At 38.8% G+C, this 20,952-nt stretch overlaps 1 protein-coding gene across 4 annotated transcripts in view; it reads right to left on the minus strand.

The window, feature by feature from the left end:
* Nucleotides 1-20,952, minus strand: part of PCNT (pericentrin) — a 101,606-nt gene that overhangs the window by 74,434 nt on the left and 6,220 nt on the right. For 3 of the 4 annotated variants that reach the window (XM_042874336.1, XM_042874335.1, XM_042874334.1), the window contains exons 2-12: nucleotides 15,431-15,634; nucleotides 13,124-13,171; nucleotides 11,952-12,131; nucleotides 10,765-10,908; nucleotides 7,691-7,855; nucleotides 4,975-7,458; nucleotides 4,799-4,891; nucleotides 4,396-4,572; nucleotides 3,182-3,437; nucleotides 1,357-1,415; nucleotides 976-1,150 (exon numbers count right to left, since the gene is read on the minus strand). In XM_042874336.1, the coding sequence (XP_042730270.1) occupies nucleotides 976-1,150; nucleotides 1,357-1,415; nucleotides 3,182-3,437; nucleotides 4,396-4,572; nucleotides 4,799-4,891; nucleotides 4,975-7,458; nucleotides 7,691-7,855; nucleotides 10,765-10,908; nucleotides 11,952-12,131; nucleotides 13,124-13,171; nucleotides 15,431-15,634 (3,985 nt within the window). The remainder of the gene's footprint in view (nucleotides 1-975; nucleotides 1,151-1,356; nucleotides 1,416-3,181; nucleotides 3,438-4,395; nucleotides 4,573-4,798; nucleotides 4,892-4,974; nucleotides 7,459-7,690; nucleotides 7,856-10,764; nucleotides 10,909-11,951; nucleotides 12,132-13,123; nucleotides 13,172-15,430; nucleotides 15,635-20,952) is intronic. The other variant, XM_042874337.1, reaches the window with a different exon arrangement.

The following is a 20,952-nucleotide window of genomic DNA, read 5'->3' on the forward strand; positions in this document are numbered from 1 at the left end:
GCAGTAAACTGATTGTTTTTCAGCCATGGTGTTCTGCAAGAGATTCACACTACCCTCACAGAACAAACTTTACAGGCACGGGTTCATGGAAACCTGGTAAAGCCAGTGCAGGCAGGGGAGAACAAGCCATTTGTAGAAATATGTCCTCATAGCAGCCAAAGGCCATCCAAACACAGTGAAAGCACCAGGCCTATGGCACATAAGAAGGCCACCCTTCACTTCTCAAACTTGGTCCTGCTGCTTGCCAGGTGGCATCAGAATTCAGCAGCAGAAGCACAGTATCCTCATTCGTTTGAGGAAAATGTTTCCCACATCTCTCGCTGACATAGAGTCTTGGAGGCTCAACTACTTGACGAGATCTCTCTCCTCACAGCATACGTATCTTGTGGATCCTTCTCATGCAGTTACTGGCAATAAGTGCAAGTAAATCACAATTCCAGTAAATGCATCAAATTTTCAATCCCTATCCAAGCTCTTCACAGTTCTATCTTCTATCTGCACGTCAGCAGAGGATGTATCTGGTTAGGTATTCATCATTAAATTACTTTTAAAGATAATAAAAACTCCAATTATGCTAGTCTTAAAAGTCACTTACAGAACAGTACTTAAACAAGATGTCATTCCATCAAGTTGTAACTTGTATAAGATTCTTGTTACAAGAATCTGAAGGTGCATGTTTTAGTTTGAAGAAGTTTCCATGAATATGAACAGAAATCTTGATTAGCCTAAAGCTGGCTTTAATCTGTCAGCAAAACACCTTTAATACTTTCAAAGAAAAACACCTGTCTAGTGCAAGTTAAAATTCAATGCAGTTATGTGAGTTTTAGGAACATTTCTCACTTAGTTCTTGTTTTCAACAGTCTCATGCCATCAACCTCATTCTTGTACAAGGATATGTTTTGTATTTGCTTTTTTATATGGATAGCTTTGCTACTGCTGGATAAAGAAACATGCTTTTCAGATCATAGCACCTACTTTCAGATTGTTCCTTCTCAAGAGAAAGAAGTCCCAGCTCTGCTTTGACTTTTTCTAATTCCATTTCCAGAGTATTCTGCAGCTCTGCTATTTCAGCATGATGTTTTTTAGACAGCTCCTCACACGTGTATTTTAAATGCATCTCAGACTCCAACTCCCAGTCTCTTTTAAGAGTCTAAGACAAAAAAAACATATGTGCGTTATTAAAGCAAACATTTAGCAAATATCAGGTGTCTGGGGATTTTTTTCCCCTTTATATTCCATTTATTTGTCCACTACAACAAACACGTAGTAGACATGGGACTTCTTCCAGCTCTGGTTTATTAAAGGAAATTGTTCTTTTTTTTTTTTCCCTCCCTCTATGAAGAACAAAATTTGTACCTCTAGCATCTGAATATGTTTCTCTTCCATTTCCAGTTCTATTTTCTTTCTTTGATCAACTGTGAAATAAAAATCCTTATTATTAATAAATGTATATACAATATTATGTTTAAATGACAAGTAGAAATATAGATGAATATTTTCAACATCACACTTGGAGCTTGAATAGGTAGACCCTTGCACGTTATGCTGCTGCATGCCTATCTAATCCTATTGTTATGTTATACCCCAGTAATTCCCTTTCATTTTAGAAAGTGATAATTATCTAGCAGTTGTAACTGCTAAGAAAAGCCTGGAGGCTAAGGACAGCTTAATTAGTAAAGGAATGTCCAACTAAGCCCACAGAGACAGTATGACACTTTAAAGAAGTACATAAACTACCCTCCTTTTTCCACACTTGGAAATTCAAATGCCCATCACTGTCATTTTAGGCAGCAGTATTTCACTGCATAACACATAAGAGATACAATCATCTCTGTTGCCAGAGACACAGTAAAAGAGCAGCAGACAACAGCAAGTGGGAAACTTTTTTCAAATGTCTTCTAAAAATGCATGGGAAACAGGGCAGAAGACAGATACTATTATGTGCTTCATTTTCACTGACAGCTTCCCAGTTCATTCCTTGTTTCCTTATAAGTTCTGACTCAGCACCTCTGCAGGGCCATGAGAACACCAGAAAACTTTCTGGAAATTCATTTCATTCAAAGTGGGAAATGAGACTCCAGAGACTGAGGTACTATCAGCTACCCAGCCAACGGTCAGATGTAAGATGAAATTTCATCTGCAAGGTAAGAAAGTATGAGTTCTCACAGGAGTTAGGGTCATGTTCAATCACCACTTCCCTGAAAATTTCCTCTATCCTTCCAGATAACAGCATCTACAATGCTCACATTTCTCCTGCATCATCTAATTTTAGATCCTCTTCAGGTCCTTGTATTCAAGCATTTCTAAGTGGTTATGTTCAACTTACAGTGCTAAAATGCAGATAAACAGCACTGATTCAGAGAACTTTGCTCAGACCCCCTTGTACTCCAAAACCCCATTAACCCAGCAGTTCTTTATATTACTTATGCTCTTCTGTTCTTGGGTCAAAAAGCCACCAAAAATATTTCTTCCTCTCAGGAAAGGAGAACTAAAGAAAAGTTTCCTACAAGTTCTTCAGTGAATTGCTGCAGACCTCACCTTTCTCCAGAAGTTCCTTAAGCCCTGCCATATTGTTTAGAAATGGTTCTCTGATCTGAAAAGGGGTAAATACCCCCAAAATGGGCAAAGAGCCATCAGCAGGGCTTCAGTACTGACAGCTGTGGCTTTCCTCCTGGTTCTCACACAGAACGTCTGGTACAAGTTCACACTGAGTCTTTCAGATCCTTTCCAAGTCCTTTCTCTTACTTTTGAAACCAACAAGTGGGCAAGGCAGTAAGTTTTTACACATCTTGTCAGAAACACACCAGTAGTCAGTGCTGACTTAGGGCTATAAAAACCCTTAAGAAACACGGATAAGAGCTCTACTCTTTGCACCAAGTAAATTATTTGGGACAGCCCTGTCTAATGCTTCCTGAAAGCAACTAGCTCAATATACTGCTGTTTTACAGACACAACTGCAGAACATGCACATAGTTGAAGAAGAGTTAAGATTAGGTCTGGATAACTTTATTTTTGCACTTCAAAGTTTAATCCTGCACATGCAAGTCTACCCACTATACCTATTCTAGGCAATAACAGCCTTCAATCATAAGGCCGAATCTACATCACGATGGAAACCCCTGAAGGCAGAATAATACTGACTGAATTTCAATATCTCGCCAGTTATTCCCAAATTTAATACCTAATTCTTGCTGATACTTTGACGTTAGGTCTTCTTTTTCCTTCAAACAACGTTCTTTAATTTTCTCCCCCTCCAGCTGATGGCGGCTTTGTAGAATTGCTATCTCCTGAGCACGCTTATCATTGAGCATCTCCCGTAGCTCCACAAGTGCAATTTCCTTTTCTTTTCTCAAGTTAGACTGAGTAAGCTCAAGCTGGGAGGTGTGCAAGTTATTTAAACTTAGGCGTAATGCTTCCAATTCAAGGCTGTGAAGCGTCTGTAATGGAGAAGAAAAAACATTTTAGCGTCTCCTCCAACAGCAGGTGTTCACTTTTTCCCACCACCCCCATTATCAGTTTCAGTTTGAATTGCTTTCAACTGTTAGCACCTCTAAGTTTTGCTTTTCTGTACCTGAAAAGTGTTTCGTCATGGCAGAGACAGAACTGACTGCTGCAACAGTGAGATTTACCAACAACTTTCAGTGCAAAGTAAGTTTTCCTTATCTGCCTCTTAACTGCAACTCTAACAAAATACCTTCCATATGTCCATTCTCGTACAGTCTTTGGAACAGAGCACATGTACATCCCATTCCTTCATTGAGTATTACAGAAATTCTCTTGTTACTGTTTATAACACGGTACATAGCAAGGTTCTAAAGTGGTATTAGAAATGTGGAAACTAAATTCAACATAAATTAGTGAATATCCATCAACTAAAACTGGCAGCCAAAACATACTGCCTGAAAATTTGTAATTCCTAAATAACCTAAACAGTACACCAGCATCTTACATTAGACCTAGTCAAATTTAGACAACTAGACCTAGCCTTTCCACTTTACATTTAGAAGAAGTGTTAAAAAAAATAAAAAAAAACTAAACAGTAAATACTTAGAAGGAAGTCAGGTTTGCAAGCTTCAATTTTGCACAAAAGCAATTATTCAACAAATGTAATTAGCAGGATAACTAAAATGATGGGGTTTTAAAATGTATACATTTACTTATTAAACTTATAAAGAAAATAAAAATCAAATTCAGTTTCCTTTGAAATTAATGTTAAAATACAGCCACAGAGAATGACTCTGAAGAGCTCCTGCAGAAAAAACCTATTATCACCCACCAAGGAAATATCTGTCACTCAATTAAACATTATATGAAATAGCATGCCTAGCATGGACAAAAATTGCAGACCCTTCTGTTCACAATGAATACAGTAATTGCTGTATTTATTTATTTTACCTGTGACTGGAGCTGGGCACGCTCAATCTCTGCTTTGTGCGTGGCTGCCATTTGCTGCTGAAGTTCATCCAACAGCTGTAGCTTTTCTTTATTAAGTTCAGCACGGAGCTCTTCAATTTCCTCTTTATGTTTAGTAATAAGTTCAGAAATTTCACGGTCATGTTCTCGTTCATGTACCTGCACAGAATGCTCAGATAAAGGGCTTTCTTCATAACAGTGCTGGTTAGCCCCCACTATAAAGTTACTGATTGAAAATTCTCCTTTCCCCCAGTCCCAAATTAAAGACAAAATAGAAGAAAACAATTGATAGCTTTTTCCATCTCCAGAACATTTATCTTGCTTAGGTGACAAACAATGCAGAATAAGTTTATTTTTCTGAAGTAAACTTGATTGCACTATTTACCTTTTTCACTAAAGCAAGCTGTTCTACTCTTTCTTCCTCCAACTTCTTTTGCTTTTCAACTTTATCTTTTATTTCAGCATTTAATTCTTCTATCTGAAAACAGGGATACAAACATTTGCAATGACTACTTTTAAGTATTCAAAAATCCAAAACCTGCCACTACTGGTGTTGCCTACCTCCTTCTTGTGTGTCAAACTCAGCTTAGTTAATTCTGCAAGGTGCTGAGTCTCCATTTTAACAATTTCCTCCTTATAATAATTCATCATCTCAGACTGTGCCTTCTTTGCATCTTGTACAGACTGAAAGGATTCCCGCAAGTAATTTTCAAGCTCCAAATGAACCTTCTTCAAATGAGCTATTTCTTCAATCAGTTGGCTTTCTTTCTCACTGTATTCAGTACTTTTTGCCTTTATTTCAGCATGAAGTTTACTAATTTCCATGTTGTTGAAGTTCAACCTATCCTCATATCTTAGTCTTTCACACTCCTGTGCTTCTTTGATGTTTTGCACTTCAGTATTAACTTCCTGTATGTTTTTCTCAAGATCTGCTATGATGCTAGCATTTGTTGCTAATGCTTTCTCTGCTTTTATTAGATCCTTCTCCATGATTGATAATCTCTCTCCTAATGCTGTTTTCTCCTTCACCAAGAGTGCTAAGTCTTGCTCTTTGTTATTGATTTCTGCTTTGAGCAACTCCTGTTCTTTTAGCATTGTCTCTTCCAGTATGGTTTTCTGACCAAGTAGCTCCGTTACTCTTTGGTTTTTAGCCTTCTGAGCATCAAGCTGGTTCTGCATTCGATCCCTCTGACTTTGCAAAGCAGCCAACTGACGTCCAAAAAGAGTCTGTACTTCACTCGTTACAGAATCAGAAGCTATTTTCTGCTCTTGAACTTCCTTCACTAACTGCTCCTGAGTTCGCAGCTGCACCATCAACATTTCTTTTTCCTCCTGGAGGTCTTTTACCATTTGTTGCCAGGTAGAGGATTTAGACACTTCTGCTAAATGTTCTGTAACACAGTAAGATTGGCTTCCATCCTCATTCTGTTGCTTTACTAGGAGGTTTATTTTGTTTTCAAGTTCTTTCTCCCTCTCTGTTTTCTGAAGAAGTTGTTCTTCACAACATAGCCGTGCTTCACGTTCCTTATTCAGTTCCACATTAATTTCACAGAGCTCAGCTATCGTTTTCTTCCATTTTTCAACAGCTTCTTGGGTCTCCTGATGAGATTTCTTCAAGGCTGACTCTTTTTTGCAGAGCTGCTCAGTTAGCTTCACACATCTCTCTACTACACAAGCTCTCTCATCATCCTTTACATCACCATTGTCACTTATTTTGCATTGCAGTTGGGAGCCATCTGACAAAAGTGAAATGAAGGCCTCTGCTTCCACCTTGGTCTCTTCAAATGCCTCTTTAGTCAAACTGCCAATGCATGATTTTTCATCAAGGTCAAAGTTTAGTTGAGGAGGTTTAAAATCTGTGCTGGGATCTGAAAGCACACTACTGTTTAACCCAATCCTACTGCATTTATCTTCTTCAGTGGTATAACCTTCAGAACAGCCTGACACGTATGACTGCTCTGGTCTCTCTGTGAAGACAAGATATTTTGATAGTATCTCTTCATCAGCAGTGAAAAATCCTAGTTCTGGCAACGGTTCTTCAGACAAGTGATCTCCACTACTTTTATTATGCTCTCTGATCTTTGAGCACACAATTTCTTCCGATTCATCCCTTAATGAATCTACTGTTGGTTGACACTGGAAATCTAGTTTGTCAGGATCTAGCTCTTCTCTAAATCGGCGTGGTTCATTCAACATCTCCTCAAGCTTCACTGTCTGCAACTCCAGTATATCTGGTACAGTTTGTGTTTCCCCTAGGTTTTTATTGGAGACAGTCTCTTCATCATGCTTTTGCTTTGCATCTTTACTTTCTGCAGCCTCAAAAAGTTGCTTTTTATTTAATTCACAGATGAAATAATACAGTTTCTGAATCCCTTCATTCAAGTGCTGTTTTTCCTGCTCATATTGCTGGGCTTCCTTGACCTGCTCTTCTGCCTTTGAAAGTTGAGACTTAAGATCGCTAATTAAAACTTTGTATTGAATCTCAACCTCAGTTTTTTCTCTCTGGAAGTTTTCCTGCTGGTTTTCAAGTTCCTTTCTCAAATTTTCTTTACTAATTTCAGATTCATAAAGACTATTATTTAAGTTAGTTATTATTCTATTTAAATTCTGAATGTGTTCTTCAGAATTCAGAGCAGAAAGTTCTTTCCTTAACTGTTCAAGTTCACTTTTATGTTTTAAAATCATTTCTTCTTCATATATCTGCTTGGCTTCTGCAATTTCTTTTCTGTGACATTTCTCCAGGTTAGCCTTCAAGTGCTCCAATTGTCTGCAAACATCCTTTTCATGATTCATTTTCAGTTCTTCAATATGTTGCTGTTCTTTCATTTTGATTAAGGTTATTTTGTTTTTTAATTCTGTTATTTCTGAGTCCCGGAGAGAAAGAGTATGTTGTAGTATAGACAAATTGAATCTTTCTGATGCCAGTAGATCCTGGAGACTTTTAATACAGTCATCTTTTTCTCCTATGCTTTCATATAGCTGTTGCATTGTATCTTTCGTACCCTCTTCCATTAGGGCAAGCGGATATTCCTTATCTTTGGTATTCTTAAAAATAAAATATTACATATGAAATTTACCACTGAAATATTGACATGCTTTAAGTTCCTTAAGTCTCATGTTTTTCATGTCTCTTCACAATTAACATTTTCCCTTAAGTACAGAGTAACATTGACCTTATGCACAAATTATATGTTCAGTGCAGGCTCTTCCTCCAAAAAGAACCATAACTACTACTAACTACAACTCATAACAGTAAAGGTACTTTATACAATTTTACCTTTTGAGAAGATTCAAGCTGTACCTCCAGGTCTTGTGCTCTTTGATGCAGCATCTCCAAACGTGCATTTTGTTCTTGGAGACTGTTCTGAAACAAGGACATTTGCTGCTGGGCTTCTAATACCTCTTTCTTCCCAGAGCCTTTATTCTTCAGCATCACATTAACCTGAACACATAAGTTTACTCCCAGTCAGAAGAAAGTTTATATAAGAATAGCTCCTAAACTAATCCCACTGTACGCATAAGATGTATTGTATTTGTTGAATACAGATTTATTCTATGTATCATCTTCCATTCTCAGTAGATAAGTAAAATCCTAAAAAGTCACACAACAGATAACATGTTTGAAATACTATTACTCACAGCAAAGTATAACATTAATTAATTCACTTCTACAAAGCCCCCAAAATGAGGCAGGACTTCCAGTGGACTGGACATTTTAGTAAGAAATCAACAAACACAATCTTTTCTACAAAGGATTTCACAGTGAATAGGAAAGACTTTTTTTGCTCCCACTAAATGGCAAACAAATAAATAAATAAATGCATTTTTCTAAAAACTTTGCTGAAGCCAAGAAAACATCAATACGCTCAAGCCAGCATTAGTACCTTCACCTATCACCAAACTGGTCAAAGCTCAGTTAAAGTTGAAGCTGTCCAGTACTAGGGAGGACAATAAAAAAGGCTTTTTCAAATACATTAACAAGACAAGGACCAGAGATTGGTTGTTACTTGATGAGAATGGTAACCTTATAAACATAGACAAAGCAGAAATGTTTAATGTCTTCTTTGCCTCTTTCTTCAAGATCAATCATCAGCTTTAGCACCCTAGGGGCAGAGGTGGAGGACTGGGGCTGCAGTAGTGATCAACTCCCAGCCAACCACGTGGGATTTTCTGTTCCACATAGATGCATACAAGTCCATGGGGCCCAAAGGGATTCCTCCCAGCTTCTCAGAGAGCTGGACAATGTCATCGTAAGTCCTTGCTTAACTATTTTTCAACAGTCTTAGGAATCTAGAGAGGTCCCAGTTGACTGAAAACTAACGTTATTTCAATTTTCAAGGGCAAGAAAGACGACCCTGGTAAACTTAGACCTGACAGTCTCACTTCAGTGCTTGAAAAAATTATGCTGAGAGATACTGGAAAAAACACCTGACAGGCAATGAGGTCATTGATAACAGCCAACATCAGCTCATGAAAAGAAGGTCCTATTGCACTAAATTTATTTCCTTTTATGACAAGGACACCCATCTAGTGTGACCAAGGGAAGCCAGTTGACATTATTTTTTTGGATTTCAGTATAGCTTTTAATAAGTTTTCTCCCAGTATCCTTCTGGACAAAATTCCCAGCATACAGCTAGACAAAAATATCATGTGATGAGTGAGCAATTGGGTAATGGATTGGGCCCAAAGAGTTATACTAAAATAGAGTTACATCAGGCTGGTGGACAGCAACTAGCAGGGTTCCCTAAGGCTCCGCTGTAGGACCAGTTTTCTTCAACGCTTTCATAGATAACTTGGATGTAGGTTCTGAGCAAGTTTGTTGATGATATTAAATTGGAAGGAGCCGGTGACTCCATCGCTGGAGAGGCCTCACAGAGAAATCTAGACATATTCAAGAGCTGGGCAATAACCAACAATGCGAAGTTTAACAAGAGCAAGTGTAACTGGATTCTGCAGGAAAAGAAGTAGCAAGTCTGGTTTTCCATACATATTGGGAGGATTAGATGCTGGAGCACACTACACTGAAAAGCCCTCAGAGTCACAGTCAAACGTGAATCAACAGTGTGCCAAGTCAGACCAGAAGGCCAACCGTATTCCAGGTGCATCAGCCACATCGGTAGCCAGTCAAGCAAAGTGATTGTTGCGCTCTACACTGCACTGGTGCAGCCTCACCTTGAACACTGTGTGCAGTTTTGGGTACCACAAGGCAAAAAGGACAGAAAACTACTAGAACAGGTATGTCCAACTCAGCCTACAGACCAAGCGTGGTCAGCCCATTCTGCAGCTAACCCCACAGCTTCACAGCAGTGAGTCTTCCCCACAGAGCAGCCTGGCCAGGTCCCAGGCACACACTCATTACTCAGCAATAACCAAACACCAGTGTGCGATTGGCACTGGTACTAACTCAAGTTATGGCAAATAACTATGCATTTTCATCCATCAGATACATACAGCCCTACGAACAGAGAAAAAATATGCACCCATGCTTCCCATTTTGATAAAGAAATTTGAGAATGAGCTTCAAGATTTCTAAAAATGATCAATTTCCAGTATATTTTCCATTCCACTTTCAGTCAATACAAATACATTTGTCTGATCATGCCTCCTTACCAGACTTCTATAACATCTGTCTTCCCAGAGAAAGAGATGCCCTGCTTCACAGTCACACCTTATTTGTGTACGTATTGCTTTTCAGCAGTACTTACATTTGTGAAAAAACATTTTCAAGGATGAAGTACAGGAATAATAAAATTTCATCAAAAATCTCTGATGAGCACCTTGAGACCTCACTAAGAATTACAATCATTTCCATCAAACCAGGCTGATAAATTAGTTTCACAAAAACAAGGTCAAATATCCCACTAGTTTAATGTTTTTGTTGCTCTCCTTTATGTTTTAATAATAATTTTTTTAAAAGTTTTGTTAGTTATATACATTAACTATCTTATAAATTTTATGCTGACTACTCCAAAAGTAATGCCTCCTATTTAATTATGTTGGCCCACACTATCACAGGCAGATGTTGAAATGGCAGTGGTATCCTACTGATTTTTTACAACATGGCACAAAGACTCTTGTTCATGGCTGACAAAAATGAATAAATAACGGTGACTGAAAAACAGTGTCTTGTAGCTGAGAATTTGCTCTATCAAAGCATTGCATTTCAGGCCTTGCCCTGAAATCATTTTCACCTCTGCACTGCAAACTGTACAAAGAGGTATGTGATAAGCCTGAGATGTGGTGGGTTTTTTTTGTTTGTTTTTTTGTTTGTTTTTTTTAATGTTAATATTGCAAACACATTTCTTTTTATTCCCTCTTTGTAACACAGTTAAAATTAGGGAAGGAGCACACCTGATGTAACTGAAGTTGTAAGCCATGGATCTGATCAGCTACGTGTGAAGCCTCTTCCTGCAAGTCATCCCAATCCTTTCTTGTTTGTTGAAGGCAGCTTGTTAGTTTCCTTATGACTTCATTCTGCTCTTGAACAGTTGCTTCCTACATAATGCACAAGAAATACTTCTGAAATGAAGACATTCTTATACTAGGAACCCTTAAGTTTGCTTAACACAAAGACAATCATGTCTTTGTGCTAACCAACATGGTTACATGGAAGACTTAATAAGCTCACGTGAATAGACCAGAAATATTTCTGTTAAAAAACAATAGGAGGAATGATGAAAGCTAATTGCAAAGAGATGAAGGCAATTAGATCTGTTCTGCATTTTTTTAAGCAAAGGATAAGATACTAATAATAAAAAAACTATTTAAAATGTTAAAGCTCTTATTCGTGTAAAAGCAATTAATTTTTTCCATAGGCAAAGTTACTTATTTAGTACGCTCTGAAGTCTTCCCTATGTCATCTCTCCAGTCCTGTGAAAGAAAGCTAATGAGATGTGCTACATCATATTTTACAGTAATCACATCCTTTTCAATGTATTTCTCACCATCAGGAAACATCTTTTTCTTCTATTAGGACTTTGAAACAAAGAACATGCAAAGTAGGAAGCAAATATTCTTTGGATGCACTCTATCATTTACCTTTACACAGAAATGCTAGAGAAAGAAATTTTAAAATATCTTTTCAAATATTTTTTTTTTTTTAGAGGGAAAGGCATACGTAAGTTTAATAAAGTTCACCTTATCCTACTTAGTCATTTGTCCATACCAAAAAAATACCCCTAAAAGGCACAAAAAAACCCCAAGCGTAAATGATTTTATCATTTTGGAGTGGTGAGGAAGGAAGCCTGCGATACCATGAGAATGTTCAGGAATTTACCTAAGCACTTCAATAAAAATCTCTCAAAATAAAACTACTTCATTGACTTTACGAACATTTCAAGCACTTATGAACACTTCAAGCAACATGAAGGCCTGAACAATGGCTGCACAAACAGGTAAAAGGAAGACATAAGTATTGCTTTTGGTAGCATATGTTAACAAGGTGAAATGCCTTTCAATACAAGCAATAATTACCTTGGGTTTTGCCTCCTACATTTTTAGATTTAAAGTGGTATTATTCCCGTTATTATGAAACACACCTGAAGCTGCATAGAGACTCTATGCTGGCTAAGTTGTTCCTGTAGTTCATCCATCTGCACAGTCAGTCTTTCAACTGCTTGCTGTTTCTCCAGAAATCTTTTCTCTAACTCAGCTATTCTAGTTTGACACATCTTATCATCAAGCTCATCACATTCTGCCACAGAACATACTGCAACTTCCTTCATAAAAAGAAAGAAAAATGATTTTAGTCACCAATACAAAGCATCATTTCCATTTTATGGCAATTCTGAATATAATTTGAGATGAAAGATTAAAATTCGAGCAGATTTATTTAAAAAAAAAAAAAAAAAAAGAGTCAACATTTAAACTCTATAAATAAAGTTCCTGTTAAATGAAAATTCTTAATTCTTTCTAAAATTCAGATACTTTTCCTCATGGGTAATTTTCACATGATACTTCAAGCAGCAGATGTAAACTAGGGAGATTTGTGACTCTACAGCACCAAATGGTTGTGAAGAGCCATGCTGACACACTTGGGGATATGAAATACATTCAAATTTACAAGTTGAGGGCACGCTGCCAAAATTAAACAAGGTTTTTATTTCTCTCTGTGATGACTGTTCTCTAGTTCACTCATAGGGTGGACTAGAAAGGGAACAGGAAAACAAACAGGAACAGAGTTCTTGATTTAAAATTAAACTCAAGTGCAACCAGCAATTGCAAATTAATATTCAATATACGTTGAGTTTCTGTGGTGTTTAACAGCAAAACCAGAACTAAATGCAAAGAATAAATTGCTCAAATTAACAGTGCAGCTTCTTAGGAGCACTATCATTACAATTCTATTGGTAAAGACAGTACATTATATTTTAATTATGTTTTGTTCTTAATATATGAACCAATACAAGAAACAAGCTTACTTTTCAATTAAGTAAATCTTTCAAAGTTCTCCAGACAAGCTCTATGATTTTAGTCCAAATGCTTCTCTTACCAATCAATTTTGCAGCTATATATACACATATATATATTTACACACACACATGTATATAAGCACCAGTTTTAGACTGCAAAATAGAGATATCACATCACTTAACATTTTATAGCAACGCACAATAACTAATCTATCTATATGCAGCATTTTATTAAGTTACATCCTTCATTCACATAGATATTAGCACCTTTTACAAAATATATATTCTTTTACACTTACTTCAGCTGCTGGATGGATTGCTGTATCCTGGATGGGATCAGCACTCCCCTGATAAATAAACAAAACAAACCACATCATGTCCATTTTTTCCAGGTACATAAGGAAAAGCATGATTATTTTGGAAATACGCTAAGCGTGAGCCAGCAAGATCCACGACAAAACAACACGTAAGTGAAAGAAGACGACTGACTTTAATGCTAAACTCCATTGATCATACATGGTCTCATAAATCATAAAATCACCGAGGTTGGAAAATACCTCCAAGATCATCCAGACCAACCATCCACCAATCACCTATGTTTTCCACTAAATCACATCCCTCAGTACAACATACAAACATTTCTTGAACACCTCCAGAAACAGCAACTCCACCACCACTTGGGCAGACTGTTCCAATGCCTGACAACTCTTTCAAAGTTTTTCCCTAACGACCAACCTGAACCTCTCCTGGTGCAACTAGAGGCCATTCCCTCCACTTCTATCACTAGTTACCTGGGAGAAGAGGCCAATCTCCACTTTGCCACAGCCGCCTTGTAGAGGAGGTTGTAGAGAACAGTAAGGTTTCCCCTGAGCCTCCTCTTCTCCAGACTAAATAATCTCATTCCCTCAGCTGCACCCTGTAAGACTTGTGCTCCAGATCTGCAAAGCTTCATTGCCCTTCTCTGGACATGCTCCAGGGCCTCAACATCTTTCTCGTACTGAGGGGCCTGAAAGCGAACACAGCACTTGAGATGCAGCCTCACCAATGATGAGTACAGATGGATGATCACTGGCACATATACTTAATTAAGTACAACTGCTTCAAATATATTAAACTCTCGCCAAACAGAACATAAAGCAAAAAAGACATTAGCACTATTTAAAAGAAGCACCCCATAGCCTATCTTTATTTCAAATCAGCACTAAGTAATTTCTACTGACTGCTTTCTATGTAACATAGAAAGCAATTCCATTTGTTTTAAAAAGTAGGCTATTTTCACAGATGCTATAAGAGTTTTGTTTTAAATTTAAGCTAATACAAATTTTTTAAAAGTACTGTTGATGAAGTTACAGCGTGTCTTTTTCCTAACGCTGACAGCTTAGTATGTAGCTTCCTAAAAGCCTTTGCAATCCTCATGTTACATTCAAGATCTCCTGAAAGTACTAGGGATACCTCCACTGCAGAACAGAGGATAGCACGCACAAATGATATCCTCCATCAGGTTTGCTAATACACTGATTTGATACTGTTGTATATTCTTATACCAACCGCTGGAGAGCTGCTTTTTATGCAGAAGGCACTGCCTCCCTGAAGCTCACAAATCTTCACAGAGAAAACATACCGAAGCACACTCAAAAAATAGTTTCTACATAAAGCCCCAGACTGAGATAAAGTTTGTGGCAGCCATAGTTACCTTGTAGCTTTTAGGGCTTGTGAAAGCACTAGCGAACCACTTCTGAAGCAAGAAATTCCCATTAAAGTATTGTTCAAAACTACGTTATTTCTATTACGAGAGAAAGAAAAAAGCATCCACAGCTGACAAAAATTTGCTTAGGAGGTGAAGAAAGCAACCAATCAATTCAGGCAGCTATCAGTAGATGTATGCTAATCTTAAGCTATATCACAGGCTATACGTTTCTATACTTGCTAACATGACTACCCTCAGCACTCACTAAAGGGCCACCTTTAGCAGATCATTAGCACAAACCAACTGAAATACATCAGGCAAACCCACAAATACATTTTAAAACAAGTCTGTCAACTGTAGTAATGTCTATGCTGGCTTGGCATGGCAGCATTTGATAAGAACATGCTCAAAGATTTGTTTTTTTCCTCCAGAAAAGGTTAAGTATTTGAGCCAGCAAATGTGACATGAAATCAAGTATTAAAAAGTCCTGATACTTTTGTTAATCTACTATGCGCTTCAGACTGAATCTGCCATTTCATGGATCACAGCCAGAGATTCAGAAGCATGCCAAAAGAAGTTCAGTGCAGCAAAAGCTGGCATGATAAATTGAAATATTTCAACTACAGACAGCACCTAGACAAAGCAAGCCATCCATTCCATACAGTAGAGATGTTTAAATAAGATTCAGTTAGTGGGGGAAAAAAAAAGCTTTTTTTTAAAAAAAAAAATTCCGTTATTTATATAACTTTTTTTTAAAAAGTTAATTACTACAAATGCAAAAAGTCATTTCACTTGTGTCTCAGTGGCAGCCAGCTGACAGCACTGAAGAGCTAACACCCAATTAAGCAAAACAACCACCTGAGATACTTTCTATCTGCAGTTGGACTGAAGTGGAAACACGAGAAATACTAAGATTTACCTCTGTCTCTGCTGTTGTCTCTAGGAGGTTGGTGTCTTCAGCCTTACTCTCTACACCCTCACCGACATCGCAGCCTGGGGCCATTACTGCGCGCTCTTCCTGTGGAACGTCATGCGTGTGGACAGACGAGCCCTTCCTCTTCGGCGTCTTTTTCTGCGACTGCGCGACATTGCTTTTTGCTTTGCGTTCTCTGAAGTGAGCAAACTGTGCATAAAAGATTGGAATAGATACAGGGAGAGGTAAACGAGAAAAAGGTAGCAGGACCACAAGATTAACACACTCATAGGTGACAAAGAATATCCCAGCTTGATAAAATATATACATCTGCAGAAAAACTGCTTGATCTTCTTACTTCCTACACATTCAGAACACACCAGATATCTGTGCAACTACACAAGAAATCTCACACTAGTACTAAAGACTCATTTCAATACAGGTGACATGCAAAGTTTCAATGACAACCCAGAATTACGAAGACAGATTAGAAAAGGAACAAATAGTTAATATATTAGAATCATTTGGGGGTGGGGGAGTGGGGGGGGGTAGGAAAGCAGCCTTTCTGCAAGACAGGCAAAAACAACAACCCTTAGAAATGCATCTAAACAGATCTTTGCCAGTCTACGCATTAAGACTAAAATTAATGGAAGTGAATCCTCACGCTCCTTCCCTGCCACCCCCTTAAGAGAATACAGCAAAACTTCCTAGCCAGAAAGCAGACTACAGTACATAAATAGAAAATTAATTAAGCCAGGTCATTTTAATTTCTTCTGTTGAAGATTCAGATGCTCTACTTTATCAGACTATCACAGCACAGTGAAGCACGAGGGATTTGTAAAGAATGTCACTGACAGAATTTATTACCAAACTTTTCTTAGCACCTTAAACTGCTTAAAAAGGATTATCTTATTTTCAACTCTAGTATTACATCTAGGCAGCACTTCCAGGCAGCATCTCCCTCACAGCATAAGTTCAGGCATCCCCCTAACAGGGGAAAAAGCCTTCTCCAAGGTGATCGGCTACAATTACATTGTTAGCATATCCGTGATGAGATAGAACAGACAGTAAAAATGATGATGGGATGCGAATTGTAAAGTCCCAATTGTAAAGTTCTACTTGCAATATAAATGAGAATGCACCGTTTCCTAGCTTGGCTTTCTTGCAATACAGCAACACCACAGAAAAATCCTGTCACTTCCCGTGGCTCAGTTAGGTTCTCTCCTCACACACGTCAATTTCACTACAGATATTTCTGTCTGACAGCTTAGCTCAACAGATATGCAGTACCTACTCTCAGTCTGCTTAAAATGTGTATTTGCTGAAAAGACACCAGTTTCTTACCAGCATTTTAAGCTGTTTGGAAAGAAAGAGCCCTTTTTAAATTGATTATAATCTGTAGTTCTCATAGTTCTTAATACTGAATGCAGTTAAAGCAAAGATTGCCAGATGCTGTATTGATTTTCCAAATAAGCAAAATGGAAAGACAGCAAAGATGGTTAAAAAAGCTGTCATGAGACGAACAGCAACCCCTGAAACCAGTTGTTAACTCCAACATTTACTGATAGCGTTACATGTCAAAATAGCTATTGCACCAATTAAGCTGATAACATGGGCAACAAGGACAGAAGAGAACCTGCAGAATAATGGGAGAGTGGAGGAAGCTGATGAAGAAGATAAACAGGAGCAAAGCAATCAGAAAAGATAAGAAACAACAGGCAGAGAGGGTTCTCATCCTAGGCATCCATCAACGACTTCACAAAGTAAGAGCAAGAAAGATATTTGGGATCAAAATATCAAGATTTTCCATGACTGAAAATCTACACAAGTAGAAAATTTTTAAATACACATCTCAAAGATAAAAAAGCAAGAAACAACAACAGCAAGATCTACTTACTTTGTCATATTCACGTGCATTAAAAATTAGGAAAACAAAATAAGTATTGCTTATAAGTAGAAACTAACTGCTCCAAAATTCCAGAGAAATACTAGAAAGCATCTGGGGTCCAACACTGCAGATTTCTAGAAACCACTGGGTGGGAAAAAGCGTTCTTATGGCATTACCAGGTTTCCAAAGCCTTTAATTGGCTATATGAATTTAAGACTCATTCCAATAGCACCATCACATACGCAGACAACAAGTAACACAAAGAAGTGCATATGCACACGAAGAAAGTAGATGACAAGTGATCTATCCCTCACCAAAACAAGACCTCTTCATGCCCCTTTTGATGGGCCTGATTCTTGGTTTGCTTTCTAGCAGAACCACAGCAGAGAAGGGTTTACTTTTAGCTAGAACTCTGTACACCATTGCCCTGGCAGCAGCAGCACATACAGCACACCAAGCAGCTCTTAGTGCAGAAGAACACTCTGCCTTTCCACACCTACTAGTGTATCTGCACCTCGCCAGTAGCAGACAAGTAACAACAGCAAGCCGGTGGTACTAGGGCAGGCCCCAAAAGCTGTCTGTCCCCACAGTGGCTCACCACAGGGCAGATTTGCACCATGGCACCCTAAGTGAGCTGGCACCAAAACAAAAAGCCCAGAACAGAGTATTCAGGTCTTGTTACATTTCCCAATTCCGTTTATTAGAATGGAAATTTGAAGAACCTGACACAATCATTGTGTAGCATCTGCCAAATGATGTCAGCTTCCAACTAAAATAGAAGTTGGGATATTTGTTATAGTTTAGTGGTAGCTCCAAAGGCATTTCAGTGATAGAGTTTTTATTCTTATATGAAAATAAAAATTCAAGCACTGCTTTAAAGAGAAAAAACACATACACAACCTCTTCCTAGGTCATTACTTAGCTAAAATCCATGGATGAGAGAGGCAACAAAATAAACAATTTGCATGTCTAGGTTCAAGTAGAACCAGACACTTAGTTAGCATGACCGCTCTCGTAGCAACCAATCGCTTACAATACGTGCCAGAAAAAGAACAAGGAAAAATGCTTCCTTCTGCTCTCTTACACAAGAGCTTCCAAAAACACAGGCTACCCAAACGAAGTTCTGAGCCAAGTCACAGCCACATAGCCCACCTAGATCCACATCCAACTGTGGGCTTAAGGATCTGAGGAGGATCACTGAGTACAACAAAAGGTCCATCTCCTCCAGCTGGGCCCATTAGTCAGAAGCTAGAACTCCCAAGTTCAAGCATGTAATTAAGACAAAAACACAGGGCAAGCACAAAGAAATGCAAGAGACTAGCTGAACATACCAAGAAATTTACAGCTCGTATTTGCTTTCCTGTGCCAAACATAATATCTTTGTGTTTAATAACCCCCACTAAGTATTACTTCCATTAAAAAGCCTTACTTCCATTTAAAGCCCTGGTGCTTTAAAAAAAGAAAAAGCCTTCTATTGCCCTCATTCTGCTAGATAAATAATGGAAGGCCACGATATTTTTGCAAGCAGAGGAAGCACTACACCCATTTCTGCCACTTCGCAGTCTCCTCTCATATGGCACATTTCCATGCAGTGGCACTGAATGAGCTGCCAAGGATTTCTTTATTTGTTTTTAATGGTAAGACACAAGATATTAAACACCTTAGTTATTTAAAAATTTACGAAAAAAGAAGAACAAAACAAGTAGAAGATATAGCATTGCCTCCGCATGGAGAGCTTGAAACTTAACGCAAGTCCCTACTATTTTTTTGTTGTTGTTGTTCTCCCAATGACAAAAAACAGCCATACAACAGTGGGAACTAACTTGATCAAGGCAAGTACACAACACTTTCCTGTTAACAGATACTGAATTTACAGAAGCGCTACAAAATAAACCTGACCAGAAGCCTTGCTGCAGTTAACCTAACTTCCTAATCCGAGGAAGAACAGGCATCCCACAAATCTCTCATTTTCAACATTAATGCAAGAAGCTATCATTTTATCTTTCTCTGACAGAGAGCTGTGCCCTAAAGCACTTACATGGACACAGAGTCACTGAGCAGGAGCACAGCACCTAGTTGAGACCTGTGAGACCAGGAAAAGCCTTGCTGCCTGCACAGCGCCAGCAGTACTCCTACTGCCACCTGCACAGCCCTGGGAGGATGGTGCAGGCAAAAAGCCAGTGCAGGTAAAAGAGGTACACAGCCAAGCTCTGCTCCACCATAGGATGCAGAAAGCAGATTTCCTGGTAGGTGCCTTGCAGGAAGAGCTATGCCCCAGGTCTGGAGGAGGCCACAAGGATAGCGCTGGCAAAGAGGCTACAGCCCCTGAGGAGATGTGAGCTGCACGCAGCTCCACACCACTGCACAGCCCCTACCAGCTCCTTCCAGCTACAGTCCCATTGCCATCCTGGCAGAGGGAGAGAAATACAGTATCAGAATACCCACACTGGAAGGGACCCATAAAAATCATCAAGTCCAACTCCTGGCTTCAAACAGGATCACCTAAAAACTAGACCATATGTCTGAGAGCACTGTCCAGAAACTTCTTGAATAACAACAGCAACGTTGGTGCCGTGACCACCACCTTGAGGAGACTGTTTCAGTGCCCAACTACCCTATTAGTGAAGAACCTTTTCCACAGTGTCCAGCCCGACTTTATCCTCTTGCAGCTCAATACCATTCCCTCAGATTCTATCGCAGGCAGCAGAAAAGAGATCAGTGCCTGCCCCTTGTGAGGAAGCCATCAACCGCAATGGGGTTGTATGGGAACTGCTGAGTCACGGCCTGAACCTCTGATTAATCACCTGAGGTGAGCCTTGAGTCAGCCAGAGGAGCACAGGTGAAGGCAATTCCTAGACCTATTTAAGAGCTGGCTACCAGAGGGGAAGGATCTCTTCTGGAGATCCTCCTCTTTTGGTATCTTCTAGTGAGCTCAACCCAAGGGTAAGCTCTTCTACTTATTCTCTTTTGTGATCTTTGCTTGCTTTTGCCTTACTCTTTTGATTATATTGCAATTATAACATCTTGGTCATACGTTTGGCGAGCTAGGCAGGCTGAATATACTGAAATTAACATCATGTCTTTCCTGTGGAATTTCTATAAATGGGTCAAGGGGGAGAACAATACTCCTCTAGAGAAAATGATTCCAGGGCAGATCCCAGGATTTGAGGGATCGCCCTATTATGAGTTAGCTGCCATCATTGAAAAATGGGGTCCCTTACACGTTATGGGCAATCTCTCCCCATATCGCATGGCGGACTATTTTCAAGGACTTGGCAAGGATATCCTCATTACCAAAGAAAGACAATTGGCTGCCTCCATGGTGGCATGGCCACTATTAACCGCTTTAAATCATGCGGACTTAAGAAATAATACTTTAGAAACTGAAAATCAGCTTTTGAAAGACCGCATTGAAAAGCTAGAGCACGAACTTGGCGTTTTAACGGGGAAGAAGCCAATTCTACATCTTCCTGTAAGCCAAATTCGTAATATTTCAATAAATGATGACCAGGCTCCTGAATCAACAGACTTCGTTGATCAGGACAACAAGAAATCCAAATCAGATCTTGAATGTCCAATTCAAACTGATCCATTGGAAGTCTGTCCTGTTGTAACCCAAAAAAACAAAAAAAGTACAGGA

Source organism: Lagopus leucura, unplaced genomic scaffold (assembly GCF_019238085.1).
Source record: "Lagopus leucura isolate 7727_CA_CO unplaced genomic scaffold, USGS_WTPT01 Super-Scaffold_100012, whole genome shotgun sequence".
NCBI lineage: Eukaryota > Metazoa > Chordata > Aves > Galliformes > Phasianidae > Lagopus > Lagopus leucura.